This window comes from Galleria mellonella, unplaced genomic scaffold (assembly GCF_026898425.1).
Source record: "Galleria mellonella isolate WM207_F2 unplaced genomic scaffold, CSIRO_AGI_GalMel_v1 utg63, whole genome shotgun sequence".
Lineage (NCBI taxonomy): Eukaryota > Metazoa > Arthropoda > Insecta > Lepidoptera > Pyralidae > Galleria > Galleria mellonella.
Window position 1 is genome coordinate 9871116 of NW_026442130.1, and position 22584 is coordinate 9893699.

General features: G+C 36.8%; 2 protein-coding genes across 3 annotated transcripts in view; one reads left to right on the forward strand and one right to left on the reverse strand.

The window, feature by feature from the left end:
- Window positions 1–50: 50 nt before the first annotated feature.
- Window positions 51–3469, reverse strand: LOC113521872 (ATPase ASNA1 homolog). The gene is made up of 5 exons (XM_026907528.3): window positions 3194–3469; window positions 3012–3117; window positions 2019–2204; window positions 1189–1326; window positions 51–744 (listed from the first exon to the last, which is right to left on the reverse strand). The coding sequence occupies exons 1-5, from the start codon at window positions 3313–3315 to the stop codon at window positions 289–291; spliced, it is 1008 nt and encodes a 335-aa protein (XP_026763329.1). The 5' UTR covers window positions 3316–3469; the 3' UTR covers window positions 51–288.
- Window positions 3470–4412: 943 nt separating this feature from the next.
- The window catches only part of LOC113521727 (uncharacterized), a 33781-nt gene continuing 15609 nt past the window's right edge, over window positions 4413–22584 (forward strand). The window contains exons 1-4 of one of the 2 annotated variants that reach the window (XM_026907370.3): window positions 4413–4714; window positions 5355–5533; window positions 15652–15911; window positions 16439–16675. In XM_026907370.3, the coding sequence (XP_026763171.2) occupies window positions 4596–4714; window positions 5355–5533; window positions 15652–15911; window positions 16439–16675 (795 nt within the window). In that variant the 5' untranslated portion in view covers window positions 4413–4595. Of the gene's footprint in view, window positions 4715–5354; window positions 5534–8300; window positions 8499–11970; window positions 12426–15651; window positions 15912–16438; window positions 16676–22584 lie in introns of those variants that run through there. The other variant, XM_031909751.2, reaches the window with a different exon arrangement.

Consider the following 22584-nt stretch of genomic DNA (forward strand, 5'->3'; position numbering starts at 1 on the left):
TTTAAATAAATTATTTAAAATGATAATGTGTTTAATTAAAACAATAAAAGTCACATATATTACATTTATTATTTGGAAAACAATTCACAAATTTAAAGAATTTATTTATTTCTTATTGAAATGATTAATCACAAAAATTGGCATACTCTTATGTGAATAGCACCTTTTAGTGAAAATAAAAGCCTTCCCAGATATATTACTTTACACAGAGAAATATAAATGATTGGAATAATAATAATTCTATGTTCATTATTTTTATGGGTTCGCAGTGAAATGCAATGGAGATTTTCATGTATTAGATGGTGGTACATAAGGTTTAATCAAATACTCTGAAAAGGCATTGACAGCCGCAGCGCCGCGTACTTCCTTATCTAGTAGAGGTAATTTTGTCACATGGAAATCCTCATACAAATCAGCAATTTGTTCTAAATACTTCTCTTGTACCTTATGCCTAGCGGCACAAAGCTCACATGGTGCAGAAGTGCGTAATAACAGCTGATTGACAATAATGTTATGTGTGTCTATGCCACATCGCGTTAGCTCTTGAACTAAGCGTTCCGTTTCATACAATGATAAAAATTCAGCTATGCACACACATACAAATGTTGTCTGGTTTGGGTCCTTGAACTGGGCGTTTACTTGTCTGATCACAGACAGCATCTCATCCATTTTATTACTAAACATATCAGAGTTAAACTCTGCCAAGCCAAACAACGTTGCCACCTGATTTATGAATGGCGCAACCTGTAAATCCAAATAAAATCAATGAAAATTATTTCCTTAAAGATTGGGGACGGCTATCTTCTTTAAAGCTAAATTATTCAAAAAGTGTTATTGTTTCAGTTCAGTTAGGTAAGGTTTGAAGGCTGTGAAATAACAGAGTATGGAGGTATCCTATAGGAATGACAACGCATTTGAGATACCATAAGCATAATAGTGTATTCTGTAATGTCCATCGTGCTGTTCATGTCTAGGCAACAGTTAAAATTTTCTGTGAGCCATTAGGTTGATTGCTATTTTAAATATCATAAAAAAACATTCAAAAGAGCTTAATATGGTTTTTACGGGTCCGGAATGCACACCCCTGGTGTTGAAGATGTCATTTATGGTAACCATTTACCACCAGATGGGCCATATGCTTGTTTTCATTCATAGTCATATAAAAAAAATGTATAAAAAATTTCTTACCTTAGATTTCAAGCGCATAAGTTTACCAAGTCCTCTCTCAACTACTTGTGGAAATGAGAGCAAACGTAGTGTGTGTCCAGTAGGTGCCGTGTCAAACACAACTGCACTAAAATTCATTCCTTTCACAAGTTTCATTACCTAATATAAATACAACATTGGTTTAATATACATAAATAAAAATTTGTCATTAGCTTCAAGAGTGGAGTTAATCTATAATTTATAATATTAAGTCAAAATTGTTCACAAATGCAATCGAGCAATAAAATAAAACTTTCCATCACTTGAATGTTTACAATATTGACACTAAACAAAAAATTAAACTAAAATATTGATGAATTTTTCAATTTATACAATTAAATGAAATAAAGAGAGTAACTCACGAAAAAAAAGAAAAACAAATTTCATATATATCTTTTCAGAAAAAAAAAGAATTTCCAAATTGATTTAGAACTGACAAAGTTTTGAGGCAACAAACATAAAATAAATACAACCGAATTGAGAACCTCCTTCTTTTTGAAGTTGGTTGAAAATGGGACAAATCTTAGAATAAAAACTAATAAGAAATATGCATAAGGGAAAGATAATATATAACACTAAAATAGACTTATAAAGCATTTGAGTATTAATTAAGCACAAAAAACAATTATTTTCTCAAAAAAAAAATTAGGTACTGAACAAAAAAAATTATTCCTGAATAGATATTAATGTTAAACATTATAATTACCTTTAATAATACTAGTATTTACTTTCTATATTTGACTGCTATAATGATATACACAACATCATAAATTATATATGGTATATTTCTTAAAAAATATATATTTAATTACCTCTGCATAGCTCATAGCCTCATCAATACCAGGAAATGCTCCAACAATCTCTTGCATCACCCCCTTGCCTAATCTCATTGCTTCTGTTTCACCCTCGAAATACTCCTCTGGAAGTTCAGTGAGTCCAACATTTGGGTCAATCTCCATAGCGAACAGGTTTTCAAAACCCCTCACTTTGGTTGGAACCTATATCATAATCAGAGGTGGATTTTATTACCTAAGACAAAGGCTACATACACATTTTAACATGTAAATAAGAACTAATAATATAAAAATATTTATATTAATAATAGATATTGAAAATTATCATATTATAAGTCTATGATTAAAAAAATCCAGTCAAGTGTGAGTCAGTTTCGCATAAAAAGGGCCAAATAAATTCAAAAACATACATCATCAATTAATTATTTTTTTTATTTAAATAACTATGAATTTATGGTTTTCAGATTTTTTCCTTTTCTTGTGCTGCATGACACTGCTTCTTAACAAATATTATGATGTTATATCAACGGGAAGTACTATATCAATGGAACATTAACAGCCATAACTTTTGATTGCGTCAATTTAGAAGGTTAATTTTTTCACTTCTTTAAGCAATTGCAGAACTTTAGCAGCCACTTAAATCTTAGAGGCAGTGGCCGCCTAAGGTTACTGTTTATATCAAACTATTGTCCACTGCTTGTAAAATAAATATTCTCAAATTTAATGGAGACTTCAACTGTATATTATTGTTGTGGTAAATGTGACACTTGTCTCCTGCATATATTAAATAAAAATTAACTATTTAAACTAAAAGTTATAGATATTACAGTCAATTAATTAATATTGAGATGTTGAAGGGGTTTTCTTTCATAAATTCCAATCCAATTAGGTAGCAATTAATAGGCAATATGACTGTGTATGTGTCTGTGTTATTATATTAACAACTATTCAACCATAATCCAACAAAATAAATGTCTCAACCCTCAAAAGTGAAATTGGTAGGTAAGATACCTTTGAAAACTTCTGATCAAATGCATCAGATATATTGTGTGCTGGATCTGTAGAAATAATCAACACAGATTCTCTCACTTTAGACAACTGAACTGCCAGACTGCAACTGAAAATTTAAAAGGTAAAGTTACGATATTATCGTAAATGACGCATCAATATTTCCTTATAAGTTTCTAATTTACCTGCACGTTGTTTTGCCAACACCACCTTTACCTCCGACGAATATCCATCTTAATGACTTTTGTTCTATCACATTTCGCAACGAAGGTTCTAAAGGTTCGAAATCTCTATTTTCATCATCCATTATTTAAAACTAAATAAATAAATTTCGGAATGAAAATAAAGATTGTGGTAGAAAATTAATCACAGAATTAATAAATGTATAAATCAAATTTAGACAAAACAGAATTGATTAAGATTTAAGAATAATGACATGACTGACAAAACCACAGAGTAAGTAATCACTAAGACTATTTATGAGTCGACATTCGAGACATTAGACAGGGAATCACTTAGTGATGCCCAAGTCATGTTGACTTGAGTACTGGCTTAAATATCTAATGATATTCTATCAAGTACACAATACATAGTTCTTACTACACATAACATTAATCACCGTCTTCCTGAAGTCGAAAGTGATGATATCCTTTATTAATCTTAGCGCCTCTCTTATATCATCCTAATGTTTTTATTAGTTTACAGCGCACCTTTTGCAACTTTACATAAATATCAGCATAAAGGAAAAAGAGATATGTTAATTCTCTATAAATTAGTCACTATGAGCCAACTGACCTGGTTTCATTCTCACCTATCATCAGTCAGTAATGCCCTACCAGTATATATCGATAGCACTGGCAAGGCTATTTTCTCTTTTTCTAATAATTACGCAATTTGATATCTAAAAAATAAAGCATACTAAAGAAACTGATATGCCTAGTCATACACACATAAATAACAATGTAAGCCTGCTTTTGTAAAAGCATTTTAATTGAATATGCGTCTTAAATGAAAAGTTGATGACCCCCTGATTGAAAATGACCATCATTGTCTATAAACATGAATAATATTATGGACATATACAATAGAGTATACTATGTCATTTATGATACTTTTTACGCGTTACCATTTCTAAGGGCTTAGATATTTTACTCCTGTACCCTATAAATTTAATACAATATCCCATTGTTCAACTGAAACACAGCTACGCAAACATAACTGTTTCATGGCAGAAACACGAATGGGACAAATGATATCCAGGCACATGATTTTTAAACAAAGTATCCCTCTAGTAAATTATTTATAATTTTATGAAGTTTGGTTGAGACACTATCTTACAGTTCCAACAACATATATAATTTTAATTGATTATCGTTCAATCATAATCGACTGCGCACATCACTAGTATTTTGTGGTCTAACCTAAACATTGTCATAAAATATTGTTCTTATTAGTTTTTTTTTATTGTTATTTTGATATAAATATGAATATTGTTTCTTTTATAGACTAGGTACAAAATTTAGAAAACTTTATGAAGGCGGTACATATTACATGCAGATAGCATGTTATTCTGTGCCCAGTTAAAAAATGTCTTTACCATCGAAAGTTAATAAAGAAAACTTTCGCCTCCTGGATCTATCCAGCGACGAAGGGTCAGAAGACTTGCATTTGGAAATAATACCAAGTAGGAAAAAAAGAATTTCTAGGTTTGTATAGTACTGTAATTTATTTTATTTATTATTTTATTCTGAGATAAAGGGCCTATTATCAAATCAAAAGAATTATTGAAAACATGGTTTTCTACTGGAATAATTTGAATAATATGCTTAATTCAAATCATAGTAATGTTAAGTAAATGATTTTAAATAATACAAGGTCACATAGGTAACCAATTATTTATTTATAAAAAAAATAATTCCATATTTATCTTTGGTATGACAGACTATAATGTGTTATGGAACTTGTGTAAAAAAGTCCAAATAGAGTGGTAGTGAAATTCATGAAATTCTATATTCACATGATTGGTTTAATGTAAAAGATATAAAAACCATTTTTACTTATATTCTTGCATTCTCCTGAATATTTAAATTACACAATGAAGGGTTTTTGTTTAATATATTTGTGTAGTAGTTTGGTGTAATAGGTATAGAAGGGGAAAAAGGATTACATACTATTTCAGGTGAACTTTTATACAGTCACCAAATCTGATGCATACTTATTATTATTGTAACTAGTAACTATCAACAAATTAATTTTAATATTTTAAAATTGTTATTAGGTAAATCTTACAAGAAAAATCTCAAACTTAGTCAAGTTTATGTTTTTTAGCATTTGATTTAATTTCAGGAGAGAACGCAGTCGTACAATCACACCCAGAGCTCCTGAGCCTAACATAGGTACAGAAGTGCGATGTGCACTCCGCTGGGCAGTACGAGGCACTCTTTTACTTTGGCTGTTAATGCTAACATGGATCTGTGCAGAGCTTTACGATCAAGTTTCTGTCATGCGCATAGAATTCAACAAAGGTAAGTTTATGAAAACAGCAAATAATATTAAATTATTAGTAGGTTGAAAAAGTACCTTCTGACAACTTGATCTGAATTTAACCCTACATTTCTGCTATCTGACCTGAGTGTGTTTCTGTTTACTGCACTGGATATAAAATATTTTTAAACAAATTAATATCTAAATATACATCAAAATTATATAATAATAGCATTTAATCAATATTTCATAATTGAAATATGGGACTAACTAAAAGTATAAATGTCTCATATCTTTATTTCAACCAGTAATTATCCACTGCTGAACATAAGCCTCCCCCAAAGACTGTCATAAGAAAACATTTTAATCCACTTATTAGATATAAGTGGCTCGAAATATTTCCTTAACTCTTACCTCCCTACAAGTAACTTGGGTCTGTCATTCTATCTATAGTAGATTCTCTTAACATTAGTTTTGAAAGAAAACAGACTTGAATTTATCAAGCTCCTAAGAGTTTATGGCTGCTATATATAACACTATTGTAACATAGCTTATGTGCATATGTACTGTATGATAGTTATTTTCACAATTGAGATTCATTTAATGTCACTTCATTTATTAGAAGTTGTTAATTAGTAAAGATTAGGTTTTATGTTATATTAAAAAGTCTTATACTATGGGTATATTAATATGTATATTGTTTTTTTTTAGAGCATGTCAATTTGTTTTTAAGTCTAAGACACAAAAACTATTATTATTTCTGCCCTTAAATGTCTACTAAATATGTGAATTTATAACTTTATATGTAATGTAAATATTGCACATCTTTCTAAGTATCTAGGTTTGTAAAATTTTTGGCTGTAAATAAAATCCAATCTCATAAAGCTGAATTTTGGTAAAAAAATATTTATAGCTATAGGCATAATATTATATTATTTGTGTATATAAATATTCCTAGAAATTTTATTGTTTTTCTTTTATATTTTCACCAGTATTGCGTTTTGGTTACACTATAGGGGCAAGTAATCTTATCTATGTAGTAATTGAATTGGGCAAACTAATCTAGGATAGAGATTAAGACCTTCATTTGGGTTAGACCATGACCCCATATATAGCCAAGACAACGATGTCATTCCTAATGAAATACTCATATCTTTGTATGGTTTATATACATTTCCTAAAGTGTAAAATTTTAATAATTATAATTTTAATCAATCAATCTTTTTATTTTGTCAAAATTGAATAATTTTCCTTAATTAATTAATTTTAGTTACAATTAATTTTTATCATTTAAAATAATATTATTATGAAAACCTATATGAAAATTCATAATATGCAGCCGCTTACATCTGTCAAAAGCGTTGACAAAACAGTAGTAGATAATAGGGGGAAACCTAGACTGACCTAATATGATCAGACAGATCCTGTTGTTTCTGAAGCAGTCAAGAGTCTCGGAAACCGGCTGCGTGCATGAGACGAGTTATGAAAGTGCAAAAAGCAAGAGACATAAAAAATTGGGGGTTTCGGTTCTGTCTGCCTACCCTGCAAGGATCTTGGTGAAAAAATAGATATTATCTGCGTTATCGACATTATTCTTTTAACCCCACGGGAATTATTTATTCAGAACGACACAATTTCTCTACAAATTAAATGTATCTAAATATGTGCTTAATATTTAAAAAGAAGGTCGTATATATATGTGTCAACTCCTAATATAAGTGCGATTTGTCTGTGTGTCCGGTGTTAAATTTTATCCGCTCATCATCACCTATTAAATATATTATTATTGAAAATTCATTGTCTTAAAGTAAACTTCTGTTCACTGGTAAGCATATTATATGTCACCGATTGGATTTATCTAACTATTCCTGTTTTTCAGGTCGGCATAGTTTCTAATATATCAAAATGTAATGCTATACGAAAGACTTTTGGCATTCTGTTTTTCTTATAAACCCGGAGCATAGATAGAATTAAATCTACCTAAATCTAATTTAGTAGTAAATAAAATTGGACCTTTGCTTCTAGTCAACTAATCTAACAAATTAGGCCACTATCTACTACGCACGCAGTTAACGTAAAATTGTAAGAAACAGAGATATTAAAGTTATTGAAAATAATTTCTGTAAATATGTACCATTTTTTTAACATTGTTATTATTTAATATTAAAAATGGGAAAATGATTTTTTACATCTTAGCGTCTTAACGGCTTAATCAATCATTGGATGGAGAAGAACATAGGCTACTTATTTTTTTTTATTCCGATCGACAACATATTCCTGTCATGTGGACGAAGTCGCGTGTAAAAACTAGTAATAATAATAAATGTGACGTGACACAATATATTCATCATCATTATCATATCACCCTTTAACTGTCCACTGCTGAACATAAGCCTCCCGCTTGGGAGGTTTTGCCAGTAGTTGCCACGCTTGGCAGGCGGATTGGCAACCGAAGTTAGGCTTTGGAGATGTTTTTAAAGGGACACTGCTACGTATCTCTTGTCCTCCCTTAGCATTTTACAATACCTACGGGAAAGACAGGGATGGCCTATTTTATGCCGAGTACACACGGTTAAACGATATATTCAACAGTGCTTTTTAGCGTCAAACTAACAGTTTATATTTGTTGTCTATTGATACTAGACAACTGATTAACATACTTAGATATTTTTTTTATGTATATTTATTTATGAAAAATTGTCTTATCTAGCTTCTCTAAATCTGCTACATTTTATTTCGCACGCATGCGTCGCCGCGCCTATGTGACGTCACAACTAGTTCCCTCTCCGAAATCCCTCAGAAACCCTTGTTTGTGCTCAATATATCCTTGACTTGAAGAATTATTAGATTGTCCTATTTAAACAATTTCATTTAACGCGGTTGTTTTTCGCTCGTCTCATAAATTAATATTGTCGTAAATTTGTACGTAATCATTATTCATATATTAACAGTGATTGTATAGTGAAGTGTAATTACAATACGTCTCAATAGTAGATCTGTATTTAGGTATGCAGTTGTTGGAAAATAAACACAGTGTTTCGAGTGTCAATTGCGGCTATTCAATTATAATAATATGAAGCATATTGCACTATCAAATTATTTACATCATATCTAGATTAATATGAAATTTATAAAAAAGTTGATGCACTTATAATGTCACTACAATCTTGTGCAATGTCTTTTTTTATTTCAAAATAATGTATCGAAATCACTTTTAAATTTATACCCTGTTATATACTCTTAAATATATATTAATTATATATTGCGAATCTGAATATTTGATAGTATAATATGGGGTTGTAACATAATAATATGTTATAATTTGGTTGGTGTTTGTCGCAACTTCAGTGCGCATGCGTTCGGTTCATTCACATTACAGGTCGATAATACTCCACTCTTTATCACCTAATACGTCAGCTTTGCTTATCATTATGATACTAGTTAATTTTAGATTAGATTTTGTAACTAATCTTTCAAGGGTAGGTATATTATAACTTCGTTCCGTGTTCTTAAATGAATAATTGCAAAACAATCTACAAACATGAAGTATTTATATGGCATTATTATTAAGAGGCCCTCGTTGCGTAGGTTTATAACGTACTGAATGCCATATCAAATTTTGTGGTTTTCCATAGTATATTTCATATCATAATCTGTCAATATTTATACTACTCTTACTGCAGAAATAATTAAACTATAAGTAACTATTAGGGTTATATATTAAGGCATTTTATATGGCTTTGATAGGAATATTTAGTATTTATATACATTGCTAGTTGTTTATCGCAGCTTCACTCACGTATAACATATATAAAATATAATTCATAATTTCCAGTTGAGATGAAAATTTATAAGAATCTATTCTTTGCGGCTGACATCCTCAAAAAACTACTTATTTAAAACTACTTGTAATCCGCGTCCATGCTCGCGTGAATTGGTCTGTGTACCAATCTCAATACCGTTCACCTATTTAATTGCGATTTAGTAACAAACCTGTAAACATTCATACAAACTTTTAAATTTTTTTAACTTCATCGGTTTAAACCACGTTGATAGTTCAATCCACCGACTTACCAGTTAGTCATGATAAACTCTACATGTTGTCTTTACTGTTATGTACCTATTTAGGTACGTCAAAATACATAAATAGGTCAATGTCGAATTCCATTACTTTATTAATAGAAAATGATAGAACAAGCATAACCCTTGCTCAAATGTATTATTGAATGTAAATACAAGTTTGACATTGAACACCTTAAAGCACATGAATTATTATTATACTGAAATATGTCACTCACTTCAGTAACGTGCCTTCAGTACAGTTTATATAATTAAATATCCTTTAAATTTAAGTATAAGTGAACCAACTTATAATATAAATATATCAAACCAAATTATATATATCAGACATAATAAAAAATATTCTGTTCTCCTAAATACGTTCCCTAATGTGACTTATATTGAATATAATATGTTATAAATTACAAGATCAAGGTTAAGCAATAACCGGCTAGAAAGATTTCAATGTCAACATGTAAATGGCCTTAATACGAGTAAGTCTCATTTGCCTGTCACACGTAACCCTCGTGTTTCCTCACGTAAATAGCACATACAGTATAGTGTTGCCTTCAATTTAGTGCTAATCGTGGATAATTAGTAACACTGTACACAATATACCGATGCACGTAATAATTGCAACACTTGAAACCTTTTAATAACTATTCAAGTGGAGTTAGACATAATGAAACCTTGTTCTTTTATTCCTACAACTTATAATTAAATATCTATATTTGATTCTATTTTCTAGATCTTGTTTGTTCTTTTAATGTAAATCCACTCTTAATGATAGTTTTGTATAACTTCCTGTCGTATTGCCTTCATTATCTGTTATGACGTTACGAGAATAGTATGTCCACCTGAAAGATAAGATTTAGTGTAATCTCTAATATAGGATGGTAGAGGGGAAAAGGGATTGTTAGCAATGAAGTTTGACAGCCCCATTGCTAGCAATATGCCCGTATGTAATATCAAGTCAACCTCCATGTGGTTCCGCCTGGAAACCATCGTGAACAATTCTCGTAGAATTTCTCATGATGGGCTAACTGACCTGTTTCATCCTCATCTATCATCCTTCACTGGTGCCCCGCCGGTGTATACCGATAGCGCGGGTGGGGTTACTATTTCATTAACACCTATAAAAAAAATACAGGATGCTAATATTTATATATTTGTAAAACATTGTGTCTCGGTAATACTTTTATGGACTTCTACGACGCAGGCCTTGTGTTTAATAAAAAAAAAGTTTAACATCATTATATTTTCCGATATTTATATTCGAGCTATCACCTTGTTCGAACTCTGCGTTTGCTATTTCTAGTAATATTAATGTCAAACATGTTTTCACTATTCGTGCGTTATGGAATATAAAGTGTGATAACAGATAAATATGTTTGGAGACATTCAATTTGGCGTTTGAATTGTATATAAATAAATGATATTTCTTACAATTAATTATGATGATATATTTGAACTTGTGAACGTATAATACTGGTATGCATGTACTCGAGGCTACGGGAAACCGCTACTTACAAATAGATATTAATGCCCTAAGTAAATTGCGAGATCGATTTTCTAAGTCAACCGGATCTTTTCTACTTGAAATTATTTTAAACGTGCTAATGATTGTAGATCACACTCTGTTTTTTTTTGATGATTTTATTTTTTCTATAATAAACAATAAACTGCCCGAAGTGTAGCCCGAAGAAAGCTAGTGTGGAAAACCGTAAACAGCATAATTATTTATTTATTTTTTATTTAAATACTGTTTATCTTAGATACCTTTATAAGACGACGGAAGTTGGCTATTTACTAGAAAAATGTGTCTGACCTTTGAAATATTTTCGTAACCGGCATTCGCGTGTAGTTTAAACTTGCATATCAATGTATATAACTACGCAGTAGTATTATATTTTTCTGTATCGGTATGTTTTTTATTTGCATGTGATAACTATGTCCTTAACCTAATTTGAAATTCAGCTATCATGTGCTATGAGAAAATTAAGAACCAAACATCAGTGGGCACAGTTTAGAAGAACAAGATTTTATTTGATAATTGGCTCTATCAAGAATTAACCCAGAATCTATTACACAAAGCATTACTTATAACTCAATAAGCCATGGACGTCAATAAATTTGTTCATTGTCATATTTAACAATATAATAAAATATAAATATCAATATAATTTATATTTTTCGTAGTCAACATATTTACTATATAATATAGGTATTCAATGCATGTTTATCCAGTGTCCTTGTTGGTTAATAAGTAGCAATAAAAACATTATCATCTCAGAAAATTAAACCTTACGTACAGTAATAATATAAGTCAGACTCTGTAATTTAATTTGGTTACCTGCTAAATGTAATGTCATCTACGTAAGCACACCCAATAATCATTGTCGTGTTATAATCTAAACAGATTATTTATATTGTATCGCTCAGTCGCAATTGTGACGCTGGTTAGTGCGCACGCGTCAAACACCAAAATAAAAACAGTGAAAGTGATTAAGTGTATATAATAGTGATTGGTGCATAGTGTGGTGCGGATGCATTTGCGGTAGCGATTGCGCGTAATGGAGAGCGCAGTGCATGCAGCGGTCCCGCTGCGGGTCGGGAAGAAAATGAGGAAACGGCGAGAGTTGGATGCCTTGGTGGGTGGTGGTGGATCAAGAAGTGGTCGCCTACTGTCAGCGTCTAGCGACGAAGGCGAGCCCTGGGGAAGACGTACGACTCGTCGCCGCCGCTCCCGCCCTTTCGTCCGCCTCGCTGCCGCTCTGGCTCTATGTGTGTGCGTTGTTTCTGCAGCAACTGTGTTATGGCTCTTCGTCGATGTACGGCGACAAATTGTTTCACTACGGATGGAAATGGATAGAGGTTCGTTCCTCGAAAATATAGGTTGATTGGTTATTGAGTTTCACGGAAGAATTCTTTGCATGACCTTGGTCTTAATTTGAGTTTAATGACAATATTAGAGTTGTATTTTATATTTAATAAAATTCTGATAACATTTATATAAATACAAGTTTATTTTCGTGCTACATAAGAATTTTTTCGTGAATTTTTTATTAGTTATAATCTGAAATGATTCAGTCATTAAATGGTGTGATCATAAATTAGTACTATTAACTGTAATGAGATGATGAATCGCAGTTGCTAACAGGTAGGTCCATTTAAATAACAGACGTAAAAAATCTATTCTTCATTTTTAGAATAATCATCACTGATCCCTTAATCTAAGAGTATTAGAGTAATTCGATTCGCAGTTGTCAATTATTAACTATTAATAACTGGCAACTGTTAAATCATTATCATCATCATATCTGTTGAATATGAGCCTCTCCGATAACGGGGGATTGCCATTAGTTGCCACGCTTGGCAGGAGGCTTCGTGATATTTTAAAAGGGACGCTATTGCGTATCCCTGGACTATTAAGGACCTTTAATTGCCTCTTACGATACCCACAGAAAAGGAAAGAGTGACCCATTTTATATTATATTTTATTATATTACCAGAGGGAGACTTTGTACAAAAGTCGTTTACTTAGGTACCTCTGTCCCATTCGTGTTTCAATTGTAAAACAGTTGTGTTTGCATGGCTGTGTTTCGGCTTGAAGGGTGAGATATGGCGTGAATTGACTGGGTACAGAGGAATAACACCTGAGTCCTTAGGAATGGCAACGCATGGGGAGTATCATGGGCAAAACAGTATACTCTGTTATATCCATGATACTGCTCATGTCTTTAGGCAACGGTTACCACTTTCTATCAGGTGGGCCGTCAGCTTGTTTGCCATTCTAAGTTGTATAAAAAAAAATGCTGGAACCACACGGTATTTTTGTATATGAATCAAATATTAGTAATTATTCTTCAATCTGTTCATGTTGGTCCCTTTAATCATGGAGTCTTTTTTTGTGTAGAACAAAATCTACTTATGTAATTATATGCAGTGTATTTTTTTTTTTTCTATTTCAAATCGTTAAAATATATTGTCGCTAGTTAGATACTCTAAATGCGCATCCAATAAAAGCATAATAGTCATAGATATGTGAAAGTGACCATATTATTTTTGGTTGTGGTACAAAAACCGGTTCATTATTACGATAGTATAGTTCGCTGTCAAACTTTTTTTTTTAACAAGCCTTAGATAAAAATAATTGTAGGCGGTCCATGGTATCTAGTTTAAACGTCGTGCAAAAGTGTGTAGGTTGAATTTATTAGATATCTACTGCGGAATCAGCTTATCTGTATACATTAGAATGAGCCATGATTATATACTTGACTACGGTACTAATGTATAACTGTGGGATGCAAGCAACTTCCTCCGGAAACCATCGTGGATAATACGTGACATGCTCTAGGTGATTACTTTAAATCTATCATTCGCACTCTCGTCTATATCTCTCATTCAGAGATACCCTGCCAGCTTAAATGGCCTAAATCAATAGCGCAAGTAATTGCGCTATCATACAAAAATTCAAATCGATTTGTAAATTATATAATAATAAAACAATCGAATTGAGAACGTCTTCTTTTTCTGAAATGAGTTAAAAATAGAATTTTAGTGTAACTCGCCAGCACAATCGTTTACGCTATTAGTTTACGCTGGCAGGTTAGTTAATCAAAACGATATGTTATTACTACATACAAGAACTTTATTATAAAATATTGGTATAAAATTTTTCAAGTAGTTATACCTACATGTAAATTGTAAGTAAGTTCGTAGAGGATCGACAAATAATCGAAAAGATAAACAATTCGCATATTGATGAAGTTCAGTTACTTGGCTTAAAATCTTGACCGATTGCACTAATTAATTAAATAATTAGATTAAATGCCTAAAAATACTAAATTGAGTTAATGTGGTTGTGGTGTAATGTTAATTGTTATTAAATGATATATATAACCATATTCCAATACCTTTATTATTTTGAAACACAACTATCAATTTCTTCTGTGTAATAATAAGTGTGGTAATATTAATAAAATTATTACTGTTCGATAGCGCCAACACACATTGTGTTTAGTAATCATATAGAAAATGCCTTAATAGGCGATTAGGGGAACAAAACACTAATATAAAGAAGAAAAATTCCATTCAGTCCTTATACCAAATCATCTGGACAACATGGTAACATTAAGTTAAAATCCTCCTTTACTGTAGAGAAGTCTATGCCTAAATGGAAATTCAGTAGGTTTTGTAATATTAAGTGTAAGAGTACTATAGAGCACTATAAAGTATTTGACGATAATATACAGAGAGACAGATTGTCCCATAAACAGTCAAAAATTCGGAGAATTTATTAGTTTGGTTGTTTTAAGGTGACTGTCATGCCACTTGTAAATTGATACAAATTATAAAATTATATTGAATACAGCTTTTATCCGCGACCTTGTTCGTGTGACCGTCATGTGTTCACTGGAGAAAAAGTAGCTTATAATCGTCTCCAGAATGATAGCTATCTCTATACCAAAATTCATCATAATCGATACAGCTGTTTAAACGTAAAATCGTAACAAATAAACTTACTTTCGTATTTATAATAATAGTCGAGTTTGTATGACTCGATGGTATAAAATATGCGGCGACCAAGGGCGAGTGAAGGTTCCGCCGTACACGATTTTTCCGGATAAAACACGGAAACAGGTAACGTAGTGTTTAAATCGTATTGTAATGGTCATGAAGAGATACTCGTCGTTATGGTCGACTCAAAAGATAACAGAAATCGTAAATTCGAAGCTCTACCACGAAACTTGGCTAATATTATGTTTATGGTCTAATCTGTCATTGGTAAATAATAAACACTTTTTAACTTAGGTCATTCAGGTCAAACTTAGATTAGGATAGAATCTTCTGTCCCTTGTGTATTGATATTAAATCCAACTATTTGGTAGTAAGTAGGTAAAAATGTTACGTTCACGACGAAAGCAACAAATTTCAAAACGCCGCAATAAATTATTATTGAAAAAATATACAACCTGCAAACCAGCGTTCGTTTTTAGTATTAAAAAACTGAACAAAGTTCTCCAAGAAAGATCAAAATATTTACCGCGTGGTTTGTTTAAAAGGTTGAATAATAAAATTATTTTTTTTTTATTGGCAGTTTCAACAAGCAGCAGCAGTGTCGGTGACGCACTACAAGTGTGCCATACCGCTGCCAAAGAGCTGCGGGCGAACGCGACCGATTTCAATGTGCGGCTCGCCAAATTGGAACAGGAGCACCAGGATCTCGCCAAGCGGGTCGAAGAAGCCGGTGCCACGATAGCTGCAGTGTCAGACAAACTCGCCGCAGCGCCAATGTTGGCAGATACGCCGAAGCGGTTGGCGGAGTTGCAGCGGACAGTTGCCTATTTCGGCTCACAGGTTAGTTTGATAAAAAATCTAAGTAAAATAAAATTTATAAATCTGATAAATCGTGTATATCCGAGGGAGAAGAGTCATTGGAACCGGCGTATATCCCTAAAATTTGTAATGAAAATAGATCAAACAACTGAAGTATTTAATGACAAAGGCTATATATAGGCCCTTGGCTTTTCACAGTACCGAATGTAAGATACCTCTAGCCATAATTTCGGTTATAGATCGGTATAGGTATGCCACTGCTGAATTTAATCCATCTTTGGCGACCTCTTTTGAGGTTGTCGCTCACCCTAATGACGGCTAACATTACGAAGTTGTTTTTTGGTGTTTGGTGTTTTTCCTATACGAGATCGCCACTCAAACACTTTTAATTTCCATCGATTATCGGTTCTTACATCGGTCGTTTGCAACTCCAGTTTTCTGATCATGGCAACATTAAATCTAAAGTTTTTTATTGGGAAGAATTAGTATATAAATTATATTACAAAATGGCCAAAAATATTGATCGCCTGTCCATTTATTATTTTCAGATCAAGGGTTATGATACTTCAATAGAAAGTGCCCACAAACAAGCCTTAAACGCAGCGATGGGTGTAGAGGACATCAAAAACCTTTTACAGCAGTTACATGCAAAAGCCAATGAGACTATCGCCAATGTTTCGGCGAACATGAAGGCAGAAGACGAATTGAAAGCACAAGTCGCAGCCCTCAATAACACACTCACAGCTAGAGTGGAAGCTCTGCAAACCAAAGTGCAGGAGATTAGCGTGAGTACATTAAGAATTACTTACTAATAGTATATTTTTTTATAGTAGAGTTTTGTGTTATATACTTATATTTCGTCATACAGTATTGCATGTGTTTTGTATTTCGGTTTGAAGGTTAATATAGTCAGTGCATTCTCTGACACAATGTACATGATACCTTAGACATTTGTCTAACAATTATCTACAAGGTTTTGCACAAGAGTGATTGTAAATTATTTATTACCATACAATCATACCCGTTTGTTGTCCCTCTTGTTAGAGTACTTTGTGTTAGGAGAAATTAGACTATGAGTTTTTAAGGGGTCAACCATAGATTTGAGTTAAATAATTTCGATGCACAACTACACATTTAAATCTAAGCTGATTTGAAAGATCTCTTTCTACTGCACCTCGTAAATCTACAGATACTTTTTAGTTTTTTTTTTTTGCCTTAATTATCTCGTGCAGAGCATTATTCTGTCGTCAACCCAATTTAAATTTAATATTTTTTTAAATTATAATTTCAAAATAATCTTCTATATACGAATGAATTAAAATTCTGTTTACATTAATATCTAGAATGTGGATTTAATTTTATCTTTAATTACAATATTTGTTTTTGATTTCATCCAAATAGGTAGTATAATATTATCTAGTGATATGTTTGTGTAAATATGTCGGATCATTGACACAACGTGTGGGTTTGATCTATTTTAATCAACGGAGTGTCTGAGTTTGAATAAACTTTTTTTTTTTTATACTAAAAGAGTCATTTCCTGTTTACTAGATGTTTTCTCAATACAAATTATTTATAGAGGTACCTATATGTTAATTTAAACATTCTCCTTGAATGCTTACCTCCGAAGTGTTGTACGTCCTTAATTCAATTTAAATTTCAACCTTGACCTTGCCATTGTTTTTATCCATTAAAATATTTCCTTTTTAATATTGGAATACACTTCTATAAAGATTTAGATTGAGGCATCATTTCTAGTTTGTTGTTTTATTAATTTGCTACCAAAATTTTTGGTAATGAAATACACTATTATCAAAATTTGCCTTGCTAGTGGTAGTTACTAGTTCTATATCAATTTATGCGAGTGTTTTATGATAAAAGAGCTATTAACATTTTTATATTTTTTTATGCAACTTAAAATGACAAATAAACTGACTGTCCACCAGATTGATAGTGGTAACCGTCGCCTATAGACATGAAGGGTCATGGCCATAACAGAGTGTACTGTGTCGCCTATTCCCTTCACGCATTTCTATTCCTGAGGACTAAGGTGTTATGCCTATGTACCCTGTAATTTCACTACCCTTCAAACCCTACCTTTTTTATTTTTTATAATAATTGAAAAATTTTTTTTCAAATTTCGTTTTAAAAATCCCACCTCAACACATAAAATCTGTTCGCGACATTATTGTATATGTGTAATTATAGCGATATTTATAGCAATGTTTATAGTTAGTTGTTAAGTCCCTAGTTTAATCGTTTTGTATTCTGTTATTTTATATAGATTTTACATAGATTTAAGATACCTATAGTGTAAGTTAAATAAAGTATTCCTCTGCGTGTTGTCATTATTACCTACGAATAGAAATAGAAATTGTAACAATAAATAGAACTAAGAAATTGTAAATTGTAATAAATAAATAGACGCTATAGAGTACCGATCTGAAGAGACACGCGTCTCGCTCATTCTCGCCCCGTCCCGCTCGCGCAGATTCGCTAACGCGAGTTGGAAACGTTATCGCACGAGCGGGCGGGTATAAAGATAGGCCGCCTCCCGTCGAGCGGCATTCGCTTCCGGGCAGCGACACACTACACTCGAGAAGAAATAGGACAAGAAGAAAAAATACTCTCTTCAGACGGTACCGGAGGCTTCAGAATAGTAATCCCTGTGTTTCACTCCAGCCTGAACCAACGCCCCTACAGTCTACGCTCACCGTACGGCAGTCCACACAGTACATCGTGGTCCTTCGAGAAGCCGGATTGCTGGAGGAACACCGTTGGTACATCGAGAAGCCGGATCGCTGGAGGAAGACCATTCTGAAGCCGGATCGCTGAAATGCCGACTACGAGAAACATGAAGTCGTCGCAACAAAAAATCGCCGTCACCGAAGCCACAACGTCCGCCGCCACCACGTCGACTACGACCGCCGGAACGCTGTCCGTCGCTGCCACGCCGTCCGTTGCTGCCACCACGTCGTCTGCGGCTGTCAGAATGTCTTCTGTCGCTGCCACGTCGTCTACCGCCGCCACTACATCGACTACGAACACGTCCGGCGATACGACGACCACAGGAGCCACGGAGACTACCGAAGCCACAGGAACGACAGAGGGGACAGCAAGGAAGAAGGAACCGAAGCACGGCACGGCACGCACGGTTCGCACCACGGCCTCGCAGAAGAAGAAAGCTCTGGCCAAGGCACGGGAGGAGCTACTTCGAAAGGAGGTGGAATTGGCCGCTGCACGTGTCGCCGCCCTGGAAGCCGAATCAGAGGACGACGAGGAAGTAGAAGACGACGACGCTACCGTCAGAAGAGAACGAACGTCGGATTGGGTTCATCGAAGCACGCTGGCACTCACGATGGAGCCGCATGTACCAGAGATAGAAGAAGTCACCGGCAAGCGTCAGGGGTTCGTCCCATCGAGACCCGTTGAAGAGGATTCGAGAGCGCCGCCGCCACAGCCGAGCAGCGACGCACTTCACCGGGACCACGCACGCCACGTTGACCCACATGCCGCCATGCCTACGATAGCAGCAGCGATGCAGTCGATGAAGAAGGAAGAACCGGTGCTGAAGGTGGGCATCGATTGCAATGAGTTTGCGATCGCCATGCAGATGGCCGCTCGCAACATACTGCCCTCCACAGCGTCAAGAGTCACCGAGTTGCCAGTCTTCAATGGATCGTCAAGCGAGTGGTTACCATGGAAGATGGCCTATGAAGAAAGCGCAAGTCAACTCACAGAACAAGAGAACCTAGCAAGACTGCGCAGAAGTTTGAAGGGGGCCGCAAAGGACGCGGCACGCTCCGTATTCGTCGGGTCTACGACCGCAGAAGAAGTAATGAAGATGTTAGCCGCGAGGTTCGGCCGCCCTGGAGCACTCGTCACAGCCGAACTGAACAAACTCCGCGCGCTACCACGACTCTCGGACAACGCAAGAGACGTCTGCCTCTTCGCAAGCAAGGTGCAGAACGTCGTCGCCACGATACGAGCGCTGAACAAGAGTCACTACCTCTACAACGAAGAAATAGTGAGAAACGTCACAGAGAAGATGCCGTCGGTACTACGCTTCAAGTACTACGATTTCGCCAACGACCAACCGGAGGGACAACCGGACCTCATAACACTCTCTCAGTTCCTGCAAAGGACCGCCGCACGATGTGGAAACTTCGCCCCCGCCGAGGAGATACCGTCCGAAGACCGGCGGGAGTCCGTTCCTAGGAAGACGGCGAAGACATACACGACGCAGGAGAAACCCGCTACACCACCGTGCCCGATGTGTCGACGAGAGGGACACGCTCCATCGGACTGCAAGACGATGAAGGAAGCGGACACATCGGCGAGATGGGAGTTAGCGAAGACTCATAGGCTGTGTTTCCGTTGCCTCAAAGTGAGAAGATTTCGCCACGCCTGCAAGAGCAAGAGATGTGGAATAGATGAGTGCACGCAGACTCATCACCCTCTGCTGCACACCACGCGACAACAGCCGGAGAATGAAGTAACAACGCATGTCGTCGAGGACAAGTCCGCCGCAGTCACCGCATCGGCAAGGGAAAACGACAAGATCGCGTTCCTGAAGATCCTGCCGATACGAATCACCGGTCCCACGGGAACGTGCGACACCTACGCGCTACTGGACGACGGGTCGACTTGCACCATCATCGAGACGACGGTGGCGGAGCGAATCGGTGCTACGGGTCCCCCGCACCATTCTACATGGAAGGTGTGGCCGGGGCACGGATCAACGCAGCTCAATCGACGCGTGTTCACTTCAAGATCCGCGGGCGGAATTCACAAGAATACACAGTGGGGGCACGGACGATGGACAGACTGCAGTTATCACCGCAGTCGGTACCGCGCAGCGTCATCAAGGGCTGTCCACATCTGCGGGACATAGAGAGGGAATTGGTCTATGAAGAGGGCAAACCGACGGTGCTGCTGGGGCAAGACAACTGGCACCTACTGCTGGCCCACGAAGTTAGAAGAGGATCCGACACGCAGCCGGTCGCATCACTCACCGACTTGGGATGGGTACTGCACGGTACGAGTCGCGGCAGGACAAGACAGCAGGTGCACAGAATCAGCCACATAGTGACGACACACGAAGAGGAACAATCAATGGAAGAAATGATGAAGCAACATTTCGCGCTCGAATCGTTGGGAATCGCACCGAAGAGGTCTTACAATGAAGAGGAACGTCGCGCCCTACGCATTTTAGAAGAGAAAACTCGTCCGTTACCGGCGGGAGGATACGAGACGGGGTTACTGTGGAAAAAGGACGACCCTGTGCCGCCGGACAACTACGAATCGGCAATGCGACGTCTCCAACTGGTCGAAAGGAAACTCGACAAGAACGAAGAAATTAAGAAGAGGTATGAACAGCAAATAGACACGCTACTCAAGAACGGGTATGCTGAAGTCGCCCCGCCACGGAGTTCCCAACGGGTGTGGTACCTGCCACACTTCGCCGTCATCAACCCGCAGAAACCGGGGAAACTGCGGATCGTGCACGACGCAGCGGCCAAGACGAAGGGCATCAGTTTGAACGACATGCTGCTGCCGGGCCCCGACTTACTTCAATCGCTACCGGGGGTCCTCATGCGGTTCCGGCAACGACGGGTGGCAGTCACGGCGGACATAAAGGACATGTTCATGCGGGTCACCATACGGGAAGAAGACAGGGACATGCAACGGTTCCTGTGGCGAGGAGATCGACGAGAGGGTCCACCTGTGGAATATAGGATGAAGAGTGTCATATTCGGCGCAACATCGTCACCGTGTACAGCGATCTACGTCAAGAACAAGAACGCAGAACAGTACAAGGAAGAGTTCCCGGAGGCAGCAACAGCGGTGGTCATGAACCACAACGTCGACGACTACCTCGCCAGCTTCGACACGGAAGAGCAAGCCGTACGCGTGTCAAGACAGGTCGCACAGATCCACGGTCGAGCCAACTACTATCTCCAACGGTGGGCGTCGAACTCGCATCAAGTGCGCGCCGCGTTCTCCGACACCGGCGGGGACAGCGTGGTACAACTCGACGCGGAGAAGATACTGGGGATGGTATGGCGACCTTCTGAAGACACCTTAGGCTTCAACTTCAACGGACACAAGCTTCCGCCACAGATAGCCAGCGGGGAACAGACGCCGACGAAGAGGAAGCGCTACGAGCAATCATGTCGCTGTTCGATCCACTGGGCCTCGCCACTCCCATCACCATACAGGCGAAGAAGATATTGCAGGAGACGTGGCGTACCGGTATCGACTGGGACACCGAGCTGCAACCACGGGAAGCGGACGCCTGGCGGAGCTGGATGGACCACGTGCGACGGCTGTCCGCGCTGGAGGTGCCGCGGTGCTACCCGGAGGTAGCCACGGCCGATACAGCGGAGCTGCATACGTTCGTCGACGCCAGCTCGGACGCGTACGCCTGTGCGGTGTACTGGCGGGCCGTAAGCGCGACCGGCGAGGTCCACGTGTCGCTAATCGCGGCAAAGGGACGAGTGGCCCCACTCAGCAAGGTGACCACGATACCGCGACTGGAGCTGCAAGCGGCCGTCCTCGGGTGTCGCCTATCGCGCACGGCAGTCGAAGAACACGACCTGAAGCCCGCTCGCCGAGTATACTGGTCGGACTCACGCACCGTGCTCGCATGGCTACGCACCGGTCCTCGCGCATACAAGCCGTTCGTCGCGCA

Bases quoted from the DNA above. Each gene is read 5' to 3' on its own strand.
- LOC113521872 (XM_026907528.3), bottom strand. From the start codon at position 3,315: ATGGATGATGAAAATAGAGATTTCGAACCTTTAGAACCTTCGTTGCGA. The intron at 1,327-2,018 runs GTAATTAAATAT...TATTTATATTAG, and splicing joins AGGCTATGAGCTATGCAGAG to GTAATGAAACTTGTGAAAGG. The intron at 745-1,188 runs GTAAGAAATTTT...TTGGATTTACAG, and splicing joins TTATGCGCTTGAAATCTAAG to GTTGCGCCATTCATAAATCA.